At 41.4% G+C, this 16,645-nt stretch overlaps 1 protein-coding gene across 2 annotated transcripts; it reads right to left on the reverse strand.

Annotated features, from left to right (window-relative positions):
• Positions 1-12: 12 nt before the first annotated feature.
• On the reverse strand, positions 13-15,581 carry ISY1 (ISY1 splicing factor homolog). 2 transcript variants are annotated; one of them, XM_068907413.1, is made up of 11 exons: positions 15,455-15,581; positions 15,250-15,272; positions 13,649-13,700; positions 11,752-11,817; positions 9,947-9,989; positions 9,663-9,775; positions 8,820-8,937; positions 7,817-7,939; positions 3,586-3,695; positions 2,373-2,459; positions 13-811 (listed from the first exon to the last, which is right to left on the reverse strand). In XM_068907413.1, exons 1-11 carry the CDS (start codon positions 15,455-15,457, stop codon positions 704-706), a joined length of 846 nt encoding a protein of 281 aa, XP_068763514.1. In that variant the 5' UTR covers positions 15,458-15,581; the 3' UTR covers positions 13-703. The 2 variants fall into 2 exon arrangements, with proteins under 2 accessions (XP_068763514.1, XP_009686451.1); XM_009688156.2 differs by lacking the exons at positions 15,250-15,272; positions 15,455-15,581 and having other exon boundaries at positions 13,649-14,265.
• Positions 15,582-16,645: the final 1,064 nt, after the last annotated feature.

Here is a 16,645-nt window from a genome sequence, read left to right on the forward strand (position 1 = left end):
TTTGAGCTGGAATGAAACAGAACATCGATTTATATTAAAGGTTTACTAAACATATTTTAACAAGGCATTACAAAGGTGAAAGTATTTACAATAGCTGCTGAAATATTCAGCACTTGAGCAATCCAACCAGGCACGGTTACAAACGATAAGAGGGCAACAGCTTTTAGACATATTGCATTAAAAAAATGCACTGTTAGATAAAGAACCAAATCAACTTTGAAGTCATTCATGAGATCTGCCAATCTATCTCTAAACAGGTTCTAAGCTATTCTGGTAAGCAGATCTGGTGTAACAGAATAAGCTTTGGTGACCTGATCTAGAGGGTAATCAAAAAGATAAACTTGCGTACACTTACAGTCAGGACGCAGGAGACTCTCAGAATAGCAGTAACAGCGGATTTCCCTCAGGTTTTAAGAAGTTACTGCTTTTGCTGTTCTACCCATAAGTACCACCACTGAACAGACTTTCACAAAGGGGAAGTATTGAAGACAGTTACTGGAAACTTAGAGACCAAATTAACCTAGGCTTGGTCTCCCCCCACCCCTTTTAAACAATACACTATCACTTGATCACATCTTACTCGTAACGCCCACAGGGACCTTCAGAGTTACATGTGATTGCTACCAGAATATTTGAACCTGCTACCAGCATATGTGAACCTGTTGGATGGATTATCTAAAAACCAGGACATACTGATGCAGTCTTACAACCCTAGAAGTCTTTTTGCTTCTTCACTCTGGGCCATAAGAGTTTCACTGGCATATTTCTGAAGAAGCTCCATCTTCTTTCTCCGTACAAGAGCTTCCTCAATCTGCAAATATAAAAATAGGAAGATATTCAGCCTAAGAAACTGAAACCTAGCATGCTCAGCTAATGAGGATAGGAGGAAGAAAGCCACAGGAAAGAGACTGTGAAAGTCAGATTTGTACTAGTGTAAAATTCCTGGTTCATCTTCTAATTCCACTAATATCTTTTGTAATACCCAAATGAAGTTCAAGGAAGTCAAAGTAAGCAGTAAAATGGATGCCTTAGAATTTCAGATTTTTGCTCCTACCCTTTTTAATCAGGAAGTTAGCTGCAATTTTACTTTACTTTTAGTACAGTCACTTGAATTGCTCTTCAAGCAATTGTCGCAGATGCAGCTTTACTGTGTCTCAGATACAGGTTTAACAAACATCGAACGAGTGGAGTTATGCCACACTAGTCTATATCCCTGGAATAATAGTTTATTGATTGTGTCTTTCACATTATAGAGGTTCACAGCCTTTACTATGTCAGGTTTGTATTTGCTGGCATTTCTATAAATGCCAGCAATCCTTTAATAAGCATGTAATTTAAAGGTCTACTAATAGCAGCCTGCAAGATTAGTTTTACTCTCAGCAATGACTTTATATTTGTCTGAATGGGTGAACCAGGCATGTAGCATCTCTCAAAGTTAAGTATGTGCTGAACCGTACCTTTTTGCAAGGTAGAATCTAGAAGGCAAAAATCTCATGAGCATAAGGCATGCAGTGATTTGCCACCAGAAGAAAAAAAATACTGCAGTGACTGTTCTCTAGGTAGGAACGATTATGTCCATCAGTGGTTAAGTATTAGAAAGCTAGTCCTGAGTCTCAGTTATGCTCTTTTCATTAGGAAAATACCATCAGCCAGCGAGCAATGCTTTTAATCATTATTTCTCCCCCATAGTTTTGACATGCCATTATACGTATATTGTTGTTGGATGTTCAGGATCATGACTTCACATGAGGATAAAATGTTGTTATCGATGACTACATGATAGAAGAGAACAAAACACCACACGCTCTGTGTGATGTAAAGGCATACCTACTAAAAGACAAATAACTCCAGAACCTTCTTGCTCAAGCTATATTTCAAGAAAGCTGTCAAAGTTAAGGTAATATATACCCTAGGTTAACTTCAAATCATAGTAGTGATTTCAGGATCATGTCACCCCTCAAGTCATTTTAAAAAGTTAGGAGAGCAAACCCAGCAAATTAGAAATAACTCCATTAAGACAAAAAACACCCACATACAAAACAAAACAAAAACACCCCTCAACCTTTAGCAGAAAAGCACTGTAAAGATACAGTAGGCAATCAGGGTTCTCTTGATCATTACACCACAACACATTCCAGTTCACGTAATACTTAATGAAGGTTTTGGAAATTCTCCGATGAAAAGGGTTATAGCAATAGTACCATAAGTCTGGCCAGTTTCACAGCATTTGCAAGTTGATTAAACAATTGCAGAGAGGCAGTGAAGTCACATCAAGGACATTTTTACTAGTGATCTGCCATCAGTTAAGATCTGTCTTGCAAAAGCCAGAAAGCCAGAGTGCATCTCTGCACTCCTATTTTCTGATGTCTTACCTCCTGTTGAGATGGCACTGGAACATGTGCAATAAATTTCTGTTGGCCTTCTTCACCTTCTTTTTCTTTGCCACCTTCCTCATCAGACTTTAAAAAAAAAAAAAGGCACAACAAGTTTACTTTCTGAAGAGGTCATCAGAAATATCTTCTCTTGCTCTTCCACAAGGAGTCAGACAGAAAATTAATGAGGTTACATACAAGAAGCAGGAAAATAGAATCAAACAACACAGGAATGCAACAAGTATCACATATAATTGCTGCTCATTGAAGTTTTCAAGACTGTTGCTCCCATTCTTTACAGGGCTTTTCCTCTGCTGTTGCATGGGCATGAACGTAAAGCTATATTCTCTCCTTTGCCACATCTCTCTTCTGTTTATAACTTTGCTATGCAGGCAGAGGTGAGCTAGCCAACCCAAGCAGAAAGCAAGTGCCTTAAAAGTGTACAGCTCTGTAATGCCTCTTTCTCATGCCTCAGAACTGAGCTTATGAATCACAAGAGATAATGCGTAAGGTAAAAATTGCTGTTCTTCCAGTACCTTGTTTTATTTGTACTATCTCCTTTTCATTCTCATGATAAACCTACTTAGGTTTGGACTGAGAAGTACAAACTGGTTTCCAGTACCCGTTTTACAGATCTCAGCAAGCATCAGGAACATCCCTCACTTCCCTTACTGGCTTTGGAAGCAGGGAGAAGGAAGAAGCAAGAACCACAGAAGAAGTCACAACAGTGCCTGCAGGATCAACAGAACCTTGCTATATCATGATTCGCATATAAACAAGACCTTGCCTGTAAAATGATTTTGCTATGTATTTACAGTGTTAAGTTATACTGTTCACAGAACTGCTTGTGCCGATGAAGACCATACTTAGAAGCAAGACTCAGCAGCGCTCAGTGACAAAGTATTACCTTACCAAGACTAGTATACCAGTGTTCCAGGTAGTGACAATTCATCACAACGTGGTCTCAGCTAACTGTTACCCGTTCCTCACTCTAGCAAAAAGCCTTTCCTAACTGTCACCTTCCCTCTAAACCTAACTTAAACAAGAAGTTCTCATCTAATACTCACTTCTATTAAATGCGGACAATTGTGCAGTAAATTATGCAGAGAGATGGTCAGAACGCAGCAGCAGCAAAGTTTTCAGTGAAGTGAGTTTTCCAAGAAAGTAGCATGGAAGACATCCCGAGTGTTACATTATCTTAGTCATCACATACCTCATCATCATTGACAGCATAGATGTTTACTTCCTCCTCCTCCTCCTCGTCACCTCTCGCAAGTCGTGCCTCTCTCTCCATTTTCCATTTTTCCACTGCTTCTGCTATAACTGATTAGGAAAGGAAAACAGACAGAAACTGAGAACAGCATGGTCCAGCAGTCAGCCCAGTTCCCCAAAGGCAGTCCTCCAGCTACTAAAGCTAGAGCTTCCTTACGTGTAAGACGACGTCTGCTCTTGATTTGCCTCCTATTTCCAAGGCTTTTTTCAACAGACCTAACTCCACTTACTACTTGGTTATGTCTTCTACATTGGAAACACACACTTATTGTGCAACCTTAAGATAGTAACTGATAAAACATGTAGTCTAGCCATTAACGAGCAGAATCCCATTGTTAGCAAGTACTGCACTATAACAATGCGAAAGACATTTTAGACTATTTAAACGTCATGAATAAATGTCAACCCTTCTTTCTGAAATGTATAACAGAGCAGGGGGTCACACGACCTGGCTAAGTGGCTCTTATAGCTCTGTAGCATGTCAGCAGCTACAGGAATGCCGGTCACCATGTAGATAATGAAGCATGCTCACACTCCTTGGGGGTGACCACCCACATAAGTCACTTCCTTTTCAATTCACAGTGCATTTCTTTTATTTTGCAGCATGTTTCTAGCGATTCAAATTCTGTAACCCTAGTTGCTGCTAGCTAGCAGCTGTCAGGCAGCTGTGGCTCTCTACTGTGCAATAGCCATGTTAAGAGTACTAACACAAATTTTTAAAAGTTTAATCAACAACATTGCCAGTGCCTGAAAATCCTAGGGAGGTGCAAGATTAACGCAACTATAGTTGTAGGCATTTCATACTACCCACAAGTCAGCAGTTACTCCCCTTAGCTCTCAAATGCGAAGCATTAAGTGCTCCACCTAAGAAAGCAAAATCTAACTAGAAGCACATAGCTGTGTTGCTGTGGGGCATCACAACAGAAAAGCTACTCCTAATTAGAGAAGGCTTTTCCATATTTAATGTTTCACACAGTTTAATTCTTCTGCTCACGCAGTAAAACCAGAAGAGTCTAGATAGCAAGTGATCCTTGGAGAATCTTAGGTATCATGGATTCATAGGATCGGACAAAGATATTCCTTGTAATGTGCATCGAAAACACATTCAGCTTCAGATTAACCACATTAACTCAAGTCACGATTCTTTTTGCAGAGTTGCTTGCTTCTTTTATTTCCACATGTTGGTTTTGTTAGCATCTCTGGCCTTATTATTTCAAATGGCACAATCACTTCTGAAGTTTATTTCCTTGAAAAGTCAGAGGAATCCAAATTAACTGCCTCTCCAATCTGTAATTAGCAGGATGTGTAAGATGAACACGGAGTGGCAGGCGTTATTGGAGTACTGCACCACACAACTTCCCTTTGTACAATTGCCTGTCAACCAGCTACTGCACACTTGGGATAAAGCTCCCTGCTCTGCTGCAGAATACAGATAATATTTTCTTATTTTTCCTTCTTCCTTCTTCCTTGTCCTATAACCTAACCAATAAGGCATGATCCCCAACACAAGACGAACTCACATTCAGAAGGGATATTTATAAGAAACAGATGACCAAACCAAGAGCTGCTAAGCATTGATAGCAATTAGATCTCAACTTGTAATCATTTAATAAGTCACTTCCTTCACAGCTTTGTTTACAGCTCTTTTCTCTAATTTCAGAAACAGGAAGGAACGCTCAGAAATGACAAAATCATTCAAACAAAAACTGATTGTTTTTTCTGCTGTGTTCACCACGGAAAAGCCTGCTAGGGTTGCTACAACACAACCGTTTCTTATGGAGCACTTTGAGGATCTGTCTGCTGCTGAAGAGTCAGTAGAAGAGATTATAAAACAAAAATATGAAGCAAACAGTAAACAAATCAGCAGAATCAGATAGTGTTCACCAGAAGATCTAAAGGAACTATTTATGAAACAGCAAAGCTATTAGAAGCGGCGCATGACCTCTTGCTTAAAGCTACACAAATACCCAAAGATGGCAAACACTGAATTTGAAAGAGGGTTTCAGGAACTAGACCAATAATTCTCATGTCTTTACTGGGCAAGTCAGTAGAAACAAAACTAAAGAACTAAATTAACAGACACATGGATAAATATTACTTATTGAGAAACCATGGATGTGGCTTTCAAAGGGAAATCATAAACCTATTGAAGTGGGTAAGTTAATATAGGCCACATGAATTTCAAAGAAGCGTTCCAGAAGGTTCCCTCAAGAGCTTTAAGAAAACTAAATAGCTTTGTGATAAAGAGGAAGACCATGGTACGGATAAATAATTAGATGAAATTTGACAGCTAAGTGCAAGAAGATGCACATGAAAAAAACCAAGAAGTCTTAACTTCAAAGTTCATCATCATCACCTGCTTGATCCCATTTACTACTCAAGAAGGATATCTTGGATCACCTACAAAACATGTAGTTCCGTGCTCAGTATCAGTCAAAACCAGATTGAACGTTAGGAAATGTTAGGAAGGGAATAGGGAAGGTAATTGATAAAATACCATTGTCACTGTAGAGAAAAAGTCCATAGCAGGCCTACATCTTAAGGGTTATGCCTGATCATCTCCATTCCTCCTGTCAAGAAACAGTAAAATTGGGGCAGGTTCAGAGAAGGGTGACAACGTTTGTCAAAGATAAGAAGTTGTTTCCATATGTGGAACAAACATAAGGAGATTGATGCGCACATAGAAGTAGAACAAGATTCTTCAGATCTGGGCAAGAAGTAAGCGTTTGAGATGGAGAAGAGAAGGTTTAAACAAACGTTTAGTGGCATGGGAAGGGAATCACTCACTATTTATAGTCTCTTCCAACACAAAAGCAGGGGGGCATCAGTCTACATTAGCTTCAGATTTGAAATTAATCAAAGGTAACTATTCTTCAAAAGACAACATGCAGTTAATCTGCCAGACTCCTAGCAGACACAGCATCTTGTGGCAAGAAGTACATATGGACTCAGTGGAAAAAAACCCAATAAGGGTTATAAAATACAAAATAACTACCCTGGCTCAAGATCAAGAGCAACAAAAGGAGGCTGGGTCCCATCCCTTAACTACTTGTCATAAGCATTAGACCACCAGAGCTGAATTTCTAGGCGACACTGAATTAGATAAACTTATGCCTAACCCAGGATATCCTTTATTATTTCCACTGTATTCCACTCTTTTTATGTCTGTAAAGACTTCCCCTTTTTAGGGTAGGCAAGCTGGGGTCAGCCCACCCACTACTGTTTCCAGATGTTATCAGACGAGCTGGACCTGGGCAAAAGATGGGATTGGAATGGGTGTGCAGGTTAGAAGTAAGAGAAGTAACTAGAGCAGGGAGAAGGACCAAAGTAAGGGAGACCTGATGAGACAGCTGCTGCTTCCGCAAAATCAGCTTTGTTATGGAATACTACAGGGGAAAAAAAAAAAAAGCATCTAGTGCAAAAGATGCATTTTGTTTAGACTTAAGAGAGTATGGGATATAAATAACAGGAGCTGATGCTTGTTTTGAACAGGATAAAGCTTTGTATAATTTTGTGCTACCTGTTTTGGAACTCTAAGCCTCTACTTGGAATTAGGTCACCCCGAGAAAGGGGCTAGATCCAGAATCAAAATGTCAAGAGGACATACCATGAAGAACTATGCAAGCCGAGAAGTGATGCGCCAAGCTTTACGAACTGCTGTACAGCAGCTAAGAGTTTTCCTTCTAAGGCAAAATAAAAGCCATACTAGGCAAAAGGAGAGAAGCTAAAAAGGCACCATTCACGACTATTTACAGACTTCCTCATAATCAATTACTGCAGCTTAGTTATTTCCTTTACTATATTGTGAAAATAATGAGCCATAAAGTTACTTCCCTACAGCTTTGTAACTGCAGAAAAAATAACGTCCTAGGCACATCTGAATTAAGCAATTCAGCTGACAATTTAATTTTTTCTACTCCATGCAGCTAGTCACTCTGGATCAATGAACAAAATACTTGTGTGCATAGCGTTCCACCGGAATTTATCAGAATTGTAGCTATAAATACATAGAGTGTCAGTTTTAACGAAGATCTTAAGATCTTCATTATCACTGCGAAAAAGAGATGAAGAGTGGCTTTTCTCTACATTAGAGGTTACCAAAATACTCTAATGTCTAGGTATCTAATTCTAAGTAGATCTAGATGTCAATTTATGCATTTAATCTCACACACCTTTCCTCTCATGTTCTTGTTCCAGTGGCTCCAGAATACCATCATCTTCATCCCTGTAGCCATAGTATTCTGCATCGATGGATTTCATAAGCTCAGCACGAGTTTTCCGGGGTGGTGGGAGGGCTAAAACAAAAAACCAAAAAACCAAAAAACCCACATAACTGTCATTCAACCAGCTGCATCTTGACAGTTTCCTATGCATCCTGGTTCCCATCAACCTCACAGTAACTACAACTACCTCACTAGGCTCATAACTGCTGTCAGTACCAGAAGTACTGGTACTTTTCCCCAGCTCAGACAATCAGATAGTTTGAATACATAACCCCGATGCTTCAGATTGTGGCAGTTCCTAGCTTAGGGCAATTCTATGCTCCGTCATGCCTTTTTTCATACTGACGTCTCAGTATCGAGCAAGACTAATATGTGAAAGGGACTAGAGAAGTGTCCGAAGTTCCCCCAGATCATGCAGTACTTCCCATCCTTTTTCCTTTGTGGAGAGCAAATAAGAAATAGCTGATTCTGCAGGCCTGTCTCACTTTCAGGTCCAAGTATCTGCCACTCATTCTATGACAAATCAATAAATAAGGTTTTATCTACTTTCGTCTAGTTTTTCGTATTATGAAAGCCGATTCCTGCTTCCAAGTTACGTTCAATCTTTTTTTCCCTTCAATTCTGAACTCACAGGATGCTATTTATAACTTGCCATTAAAGTTAACCTGTTGTGATGGAGAGTTTCTATAGAAAATCAGTCTTTGCTATTTTGAACTCGCAGTAGAAAACATTGTTTACTTTTTCTTTAATCAACTTGCAGACAGCCAAAGGTACTCTTTGCTCAAAGAAATGGCATTTAAGCAACTATTTGCATTCAGCATTTCATTTAACTGATCTAAGGCACAGGCCAGGACGTTCTCTTACTAACATTCACCAGGTACTACAGCAGATATTTTACATGAGAGATACTAATATGCAAGTTCAAACTCGGAAAAAGTTGCTGTTTACTTACGCTCCTTTTCAAAAAGTTCTCTAACACCTGGTAAATCCTTCGCAGCTCCAAAATATTTGTAACCTCTGTTTCCTGGAACTTCTTTCCCTTCATGATCTAGCATTTTAGGTCCAATTCTCTAAAAAAAATAAAGTGAGCTATTTTAAATGTTATTCCTCTTGCACCTCGTATTTCCTATTTTCCTGGGCATATCGATAGATTAAGATGGATAGGTGAATAGATGGATTGGGACAGGAGAAAGGAGACCTGCTATACCAGTTCAAACAACCTTACAAGTAAAACGCCTTCATAGCTCATTTTTATACAGGTCTCTACTTTTATTAGAGATCACACAGTTAAAAGGACTGTGCAAACCATAAAGTGCCTAACCTGATTCACCTCGACAACACATCTACGTTTGTCTCATTTCCTGTATTAGTATGTTCAGGTATCAGATACACAGGCACTATTAAATCTGACAAGAAGCATACATTTGATGATTTGGCAACTGAAAGCTAGCCTCATCATTTAATTTTCAGCAGTAATTAGCTGACCTAACTAGAATCATTTTATAGGCTCCCAGTACTGACTAGAAGAGGATAACCTTAACACATTGTTGCAAACCCTGAACAGTAAGTTAAGACCACCCGAAAAAGCATTGCAAATGAAAAGCCAGACTGGCTCATCCTAGAAACAAAGTATTTTTTCTAACGTGATATAAAATTTTTTAGGGGATGAATACAGTTCATCTCTAATAAACACTGGCCAAGTAATATTTGGTAAATGAAATGCTATACAGACTTTTCTCATCGGTCACTTTAATTGCAAGCAGAGCAACTATGTAGTACAACAATCTACACTTACAGCATAATCAGGACCTCCTAGCTCCTTTATCCTGACTTCCCAGTGTCCTTTCTCCCTCAGAAGCTTGTTAATTTCATCATTCAGGTCCCGAATTCTGAATTCGCCTAACCCAGCTGTTAGGAGGGGAAAAAATCAAAAAGTTAATCAGCTTACTAAAGGCACCAGAAAAATTTTAGAATTAGTGCAAGGGAGACAGTTTAGAGCATATAAAATGTTGTGATTTTTATTGTAACTGCTTAGGACTGAAGCTTTGTACAAATAAAATGTAATTAGAAAAACCTTACCATTTTGAATCTGTGCCACCTTCTTGGAAATTTCCCCGATGATCTACTCAAATAAGAACATACAGAGAAGTGAATTTCTCAACAAAAATAAACAAGCCAGAAAACCTAGAAAGATCTTTTGAAACGTTGGCCTTTTGAACTAGACACAGATTTGATTCACACACAGAGATTGTACCTCAGAGGCTTAAAATAAAAGGATTTTTTTTTTTAAATAACTGTAGCCATAAATAATCTATTTCCTAATAAAGATATCCAATAACTTCACCTCTGGCGTATCAGGCAAAGAAAGGCAGAGGAGTATCTAGGGAACAACAAGCCAGTCACAGTCCCCAGGAAGAGCATGGATTAAATTCTCCTAGAAGACATTTCCAAACACATGAAGGATCAAGAACTGGGAACAGCCAGGATTAATTTAATAAAGGAAATCACACCCAACCAAACAGACTGCCTTCTAGGATGAGCTGACAGGCTCAGTGCATGAGAGGAGAAATGCTGTTTACCTTGGACGCTGTTTACCTCAGCTTCAGCAAGGCTTTCAGTACCATTTCAGTAGCAGGAAATTGCCTGCACAGCCAGGCTCAAAGGGTTGCGATGAGCAATACAAAGATCAGCTGGCAGCTAAGTACTAGCTGCATCCCTCATCAGGCAATATTATCTAGTCTTTAACAGCCTGGATAATATGACTGAGTGCACTTTTGGAAAGTCCACAGATTATAGCAGTTGGGGGGGTACAAGGCTGCTGAAAGACCTTGATGGGTTGGAGAATGGACTGACAGGAGCCTCACGAAGAAACAAAGGAAAATGCAAAGTCCACATCCGGAACAGAATAAACCCATACAACAGTACAAGCTGACTGCTGAATGGTTTGAAAGCAGCTTTTGCAGGAAATGATTTGGGTAGACGAAAAAGCCGAACATGAGTCAGCAATATGTCACTGCAGCTAAGGCGGCCAACATCATAATGCGCTCGATTTCCAGCAGTGTAGCCAGCAGGAGGAAGTCAGTCATTCTTCCCATCTCTTTACCAACCCTGAGACCACATCTGGAGTACCACGTCCAGTTTTGGGCTCCCTAATGCAAGAAAGACACTGACATATACTGGAGAGAGTCCAGTGGAAGGCCACCAACATGGTGTGGGGGGGGTGGAGAATTCGATGTTCAAGAAGAGGCCGAGAGAACTGGGTTTGATTTGCCTTAAGATAGAGAAGACTTAAGATAGATAGAGAAGACTTAAGATAGATAGAGAAGACTTAAGATAGATAGAGAAGACTTAAGATAGATAGAGAAGACTTAAGATAGATAGAGAAGACTTAAGATAGATAGAGAAGACTTAAGATAGATAGAGAAGACTTAAGATAGATAGAGAAGACTTAAGATAGATAGAGAAGACTTAAGATAGATAGAGAAGACTTAAGATAGATAGAGAAGACTTAAGATAGATAGAGAAGACTGAGCCAGACTCTTCTCAGAGGTGCACAACAAAAGGACAAGAAGCAACAGACAAGTTGGACCATGGGAAATTCAAGGAAAAAACCAAAATGTTTTCATCAGGAAGGTGGTCAGAAACTGGAACAGGGGCCCAGAGAGGTTGCGGAGTCCCAGTCCTTGAAGGTGTTCAAAACTCAGCTGGACACAGCTTTGAGCAGTGGGGTGGACTACATGACCTTCCAGTCTAAATTATTCTACGATTTAACTGTGAGCATACAAGACAAGCCCAAACGATTTAGCACTTCGCATTTCACACAGCTTGCTTACAAAAGTTCCACCTGTTATCGAATTAGAACAAAAATCTATAGCTTGCGTTACCTGTCGCCTCCATTTCTCAGCTTTAGGCAATTCATTACACTCTGATGCAAGGAAAGGTCTTCGCTCCTGTTCAACAGAAAGCCACACACCATAAAGTTTGAATCTAGCATCAGAGAATATATTCATAGCACTTCATGCCACCTTTACTGCTTGGTTAACCCCAAACTATGGCACCACGCTTCAGTGCCTGCTGTTCCCACCAAGGTTTAGTAAGTGAAAAAAATAACTATTTACAGTCCTGTCAAATTAAACTGCCCCAAAACATAATAACTAATTTAAATCTGTCTTCTTGGAAATGCGACCTATCACCTGTGTTTTCAAATCCTCCCACACTCCTAATACAAATAATGTTCAAGCTAGGATAGTTGAATTACAACATCATGTTCAATATACTAACGTCTAAATAAAATCCACTGTTTTCCTAATAAAAGTTTAGGACTTTCCTCATTGCTACTACCTAGCTGCTATAATTCTTCTTCAAGATTATTTCCATTCGAGTTCTCCCAACTACAGTTCATCCAAAGCACCTTTTTCACTATTAAGCCTCTTCCCCAACTTGTTTGCACTCCACTGACTGGTTTACAGAAGCTATTACTATATCTTACCTCCGGGCCTCTGTATGTAGTTATTTTGCCCCTTCTTATTCCTCGAGTACCTATACAGCTTTTCCTTTTATCCATTAAAAACTTTCCTTGATACGCCAGGAGCCCTACTTCATCTTATTCTCCGGCTGTTGTTCAAAGACCTTTTTAGCTACAGTTTTTCCCAACTAATTGTTTTCCACTTTACTGCTTTATACTGCTCTCACTTGTGTTTACAGCATCACTTCTCAAGGTGCAAACATAAGACACTTCACTGTTATTTGCAAAATTCCTTCGTCACTTTCCTAGAACTAAAAATTTAGACCTGTCCAAAAAGGTTGTTTGGAACACATTGATCCCCACAAAAATATTCTTGCTTTTTGAGTTACAGCGTACTGAAAAGTGCACAGGAACATCCAGAGAGCACCTAAGGTTCCATCTAGGTTTAGGAGTGTTATTTACTGCATTGCAGTTTTTTTTTTTTTTTAATTACAAAGTTGCTAGCTCCATTTTAATTCAATCTAACGCCAATTAAAAAAATCCAGGGGCCAAGTTAGCTACATAAGAGATGACAATTTTGAATAGATGCATGTATATCATGAGTTTGGCTAATGACATATCAATATTGTGTCATATGCAAGCCTTAAGTTCAGAATGAAATGATGCCAGAAGTATTATGTTTAACAGTTACTATTTTGTCAGGATACTATCAGAGAATGAAAAAACATGAAAAGGACTTCTCTAGCAAATCTTATGATTATAATCAGTAAAAATAAGTGAACATAGGTGGTATAGATATTTCCATCAGGTGGTATAGATATTTCCATCAGGTGGTATAGATATTTCCATCAGGTGGTATAGATATTTCCATCAGGTGGTATAGATATTTGCAGAAGGAGTTAACTTAATTCTCAAAAATTATCTTTATAGTCTTCCTCTTCTTCCCAGCAAAGCATACTACCTCTAAAGCATTACTGTGGTTTTATAAGCTACTAGGTATTCTACCTATAACATTAAATAAAGATTTAAGTGATGTTCAATTTTCACTTTCCTCTCAGCAGCCAAGCCAACACCCCTCCCAAATCTGTGTTTTTAAACAGGTTATTTAAGAAAATACTATTTACAAATGTTATTTTGTGTCACTGTCGAAGAGAGTCCCTACTTCACCTGTTTTGCAGAGGACTAATTCCACCATAGTTCTGTATGACAGCTGTACCTGGTATACGACCTTTCTGGCAGCTGTCACATAGGTCTGTAAGTGGTTTGCACTCCACTCTAGGTTAGAGCTAGCAAAGCTTTAATTTTTTACATCATACCTTAACCTTTCCTTCTTCAAGCTGAGCCTGACGAAATCTTGCCAAGGCCGTCCTAAAGAACATAAAAGAAACAAGTTTACTTTTACACATCTACCTTCCAACAGTAGCAACTTCTGCTCTAGCTGTTTATTATTGATTTAATTACAGTCTGTAGAAAGGCCTAAACACATTCATCAACTAGCTCTTCTGGCCAGTGACTTCTTCAGCACTAAAGCATCCCCAGTGGTTAATTTCTTACATCACTGTAAATGGGGCTATTAGATTCTTTCATAATTAGATAGCTAATTAATATTTCTGTTTAGCACATTCTAGCATGTTAAATATTATCCGGAAAAGCATGTCACAAGTTACAAGCACAAAGTTTACGTATCTTAGCAGAGAATACATCAACAAGCAAACAAAAGTCTGAAGAGAAAAAGAGCGTCAGCGAAAGGAGGGCTGAAGTTAATAATCAAGCTTTTTTAGTATTACTAAAATATTTCAACAAACTGACAAGTGAGCAGAGACGAGACAGACTATTTATATAGACTATTTAATACATAGCTTTATTAAATTACAATGCATTTAATAGTTATGTTAAAGTAACAGAAAACAATTGAGAGGACATTTAATATCTTTTTTTCAGTAGCATACCTGTACCCAGCGTTTAAGCCACTTATCTAGGCCCCATCTGCTATCATGGAACAGAGAGGCACTTCCAGAAAGAAATTCACACCATCCAGTTCAGTATCCAAGACGCACAGGGTGGGATCAGCACAAGAGAGAACCTTGCAAGATACTACATAGCTGTAGACTTTTCACCCTCCCCCCAAGTCACTCTCACAAACTCAGGAAATATTTTAGTAAAATGAATAAGCATGGGATAAACACATGAGAGAGCATCTAATCTAGTAGTTTTAAACATGTGGTCTACAAACCATTTCTAGAAGTGCTTGAAAAAGCAAGTCAGTGCAAAAATAAAGCTGTTACAAAACACTGGCTTAGTCCAAGCCACTCCCCCCCCCCCAAGCAAGAAGAATTGCACTTAAACCAATGCTGACAGATGCTTGTCTAGCCTGTCATCTCTGTTTCACAGATGCAAGCTGCCTAAAACCATAATGGGCCACTAGAATACACTACACTGCGTTTCTTGACGGTTAGAACAGCATCACACAGCTCAGCTTTGCAAGCTGCAGCACACGAAGTACCTCGTGCACAGAGAGCTGCTATCTCTCCCAACTCCACTCTCTTCTGACTAACGCTGCACATACAAGCTAGCGCTGAAAAGCATTACCAAACCGCCAGCGCTTCAAAACAGGCCGAGCAGCGAGCGCCACTGGGCGAGCACGGCTCTGTGGACGGCAGCCGCTGCAGACAGCGCAGATGCCTTTGAGGCCAAACACAGGCAGAGTCTCAGGGGTGCGGGACAGCGCAACACGCGCGCTGGCGCTGCCTCCCCGTTAAAGAGCGATGACGCAGGCTCATCCGCGCAAGCCGCGGGGCGGGAGAGGCTCTCAGCGAGCGGCGGGCGAGCGGGGCCTGCACGAAGGAGCCAGATCCGGGGGGGCGACCGCGCAGGGGGCCGAGGCCGCGCGTCAGGCAGGCCCCGGCGTCGTACTTACATGGCCTTCTCCGCGTTCCGCGCCTGCGGAGGGGACGGACAGACAGAGGCGTTAGTACCTCGGGCCTCGGCAGCGCCTCGCAGCGCAGCCCCCCGCCGCCCCTCGCTGCGAGGCGCCTGGAAGGGAAATGGGGGCCGGACGCCAGCCCCGCTCCTCACCCGGCCCCGGCCCCGGCCCCGGCCCCGGCCCCGGCCCCGCTCCTCACCATGGCTCCGACCCGGCCGCCGCCGCCACCACACAGACCGCCGCAGGAAGGCGCGCGCCGCCCCGGAAGGAGATACCGCTCACCCGGGAGGCGGAACCGCCTCAGCCGCGCACGCGCACGGCGGGAGGGGGAGCCGGCCGGGGCCGCCCTACTGCGCGTGCGCGCTCCGCCGGTCGGCAGCGGGGGCGGGGCTGTGCGCCCCGCGCCTGCGCACGCCGCCACCGCCCGCGCGGGGAAGGCGGGGGGGGGGGGGGGTGGCCGCCATCGCACTGGGTGTTTTTTCCCGTTTGCCCTGCGCGCTCCGTTTGTTTTCCAAGTTCAGTAACTCCGCCGCTAAGCCGGGAGAACGCCTCTGCCTCCCCCCGAGCGCGAGTCGTGGCTCAGGGCGCTGCCTTGGCGCAGCTGCCCTGGGAACAGGGCGGGGAGGAGGCCCGCACGCCGGCGGCCGTGGAGCGCGGCCGCCCCGGCTCCCCGCTGCCCTTCCCCAAGGGCTTCTCCCTTTCCCCAAAGCGGGCGCGCACCTTCGCCCGCCGACCGGCGCCGTTAGCGCAGCACAGATCTCAGTGTCCCTTAAAAAGAAAAAAAAATGGTTGGACCTAGCCAAATTCCACCTAAAGTAGCTTTTACGATAGTGAAACCCACAGTGAAGTAACGTCAGCTCGTCTCCTAGCATGAAGATTTTATCCTTCACTCCAAACATCCTCTAAGAAATTACTGCAGATAGAAACCAAAAATCAAAATCTAGTAATAAATGGTGAATGGCAGTTAGGCATCTAATCAGCATTTAGGCTTTGACAGTCTCCCTCACCCATCTAATACTCCCTTCGCTTGCACTGGAATTATATTAGCTCCTCCGCACAGCATTTTGAGAGAAGATGTTACAGAAGTATTATAAAGCCGTATAAAAAAACCTCAACATCCCCACAACGAAATCACTGTAGCACAGAAAGCATCAAGAACTCTGAAGACTACAAAAGCTACATCTGGAAAATTTGCCGTGATGCAGTGACTGCATGCATAACTCAATTAACGTTAAATGAGCTAGACTGCTTTTACCAGCAGCAATCTAGCTGCAGTATCAAATTGCTGAGAACTTCTGCCTTTTACATTTATTTCTTAATATTTTCTTGTTGTAAAAATAGAGAATGCAGGACGTGACTCCATTAGACGCTACTAATAGCAAGGGAGCAA

Source organism: Struthio camelus, chromosome 14 (assembly GCF_040807025.1).
Source record: "Struthio camelus isolate bStrCam1 chromosome 14, bStrCam1.hap1, whole genome shotgun sequence".
NCBI classification, from domain to species: Eukaryota; Metazoa; Chordata; class Aves; order Struthioniformes; family Struthionidae; genus Struthio; species Struthio camelus.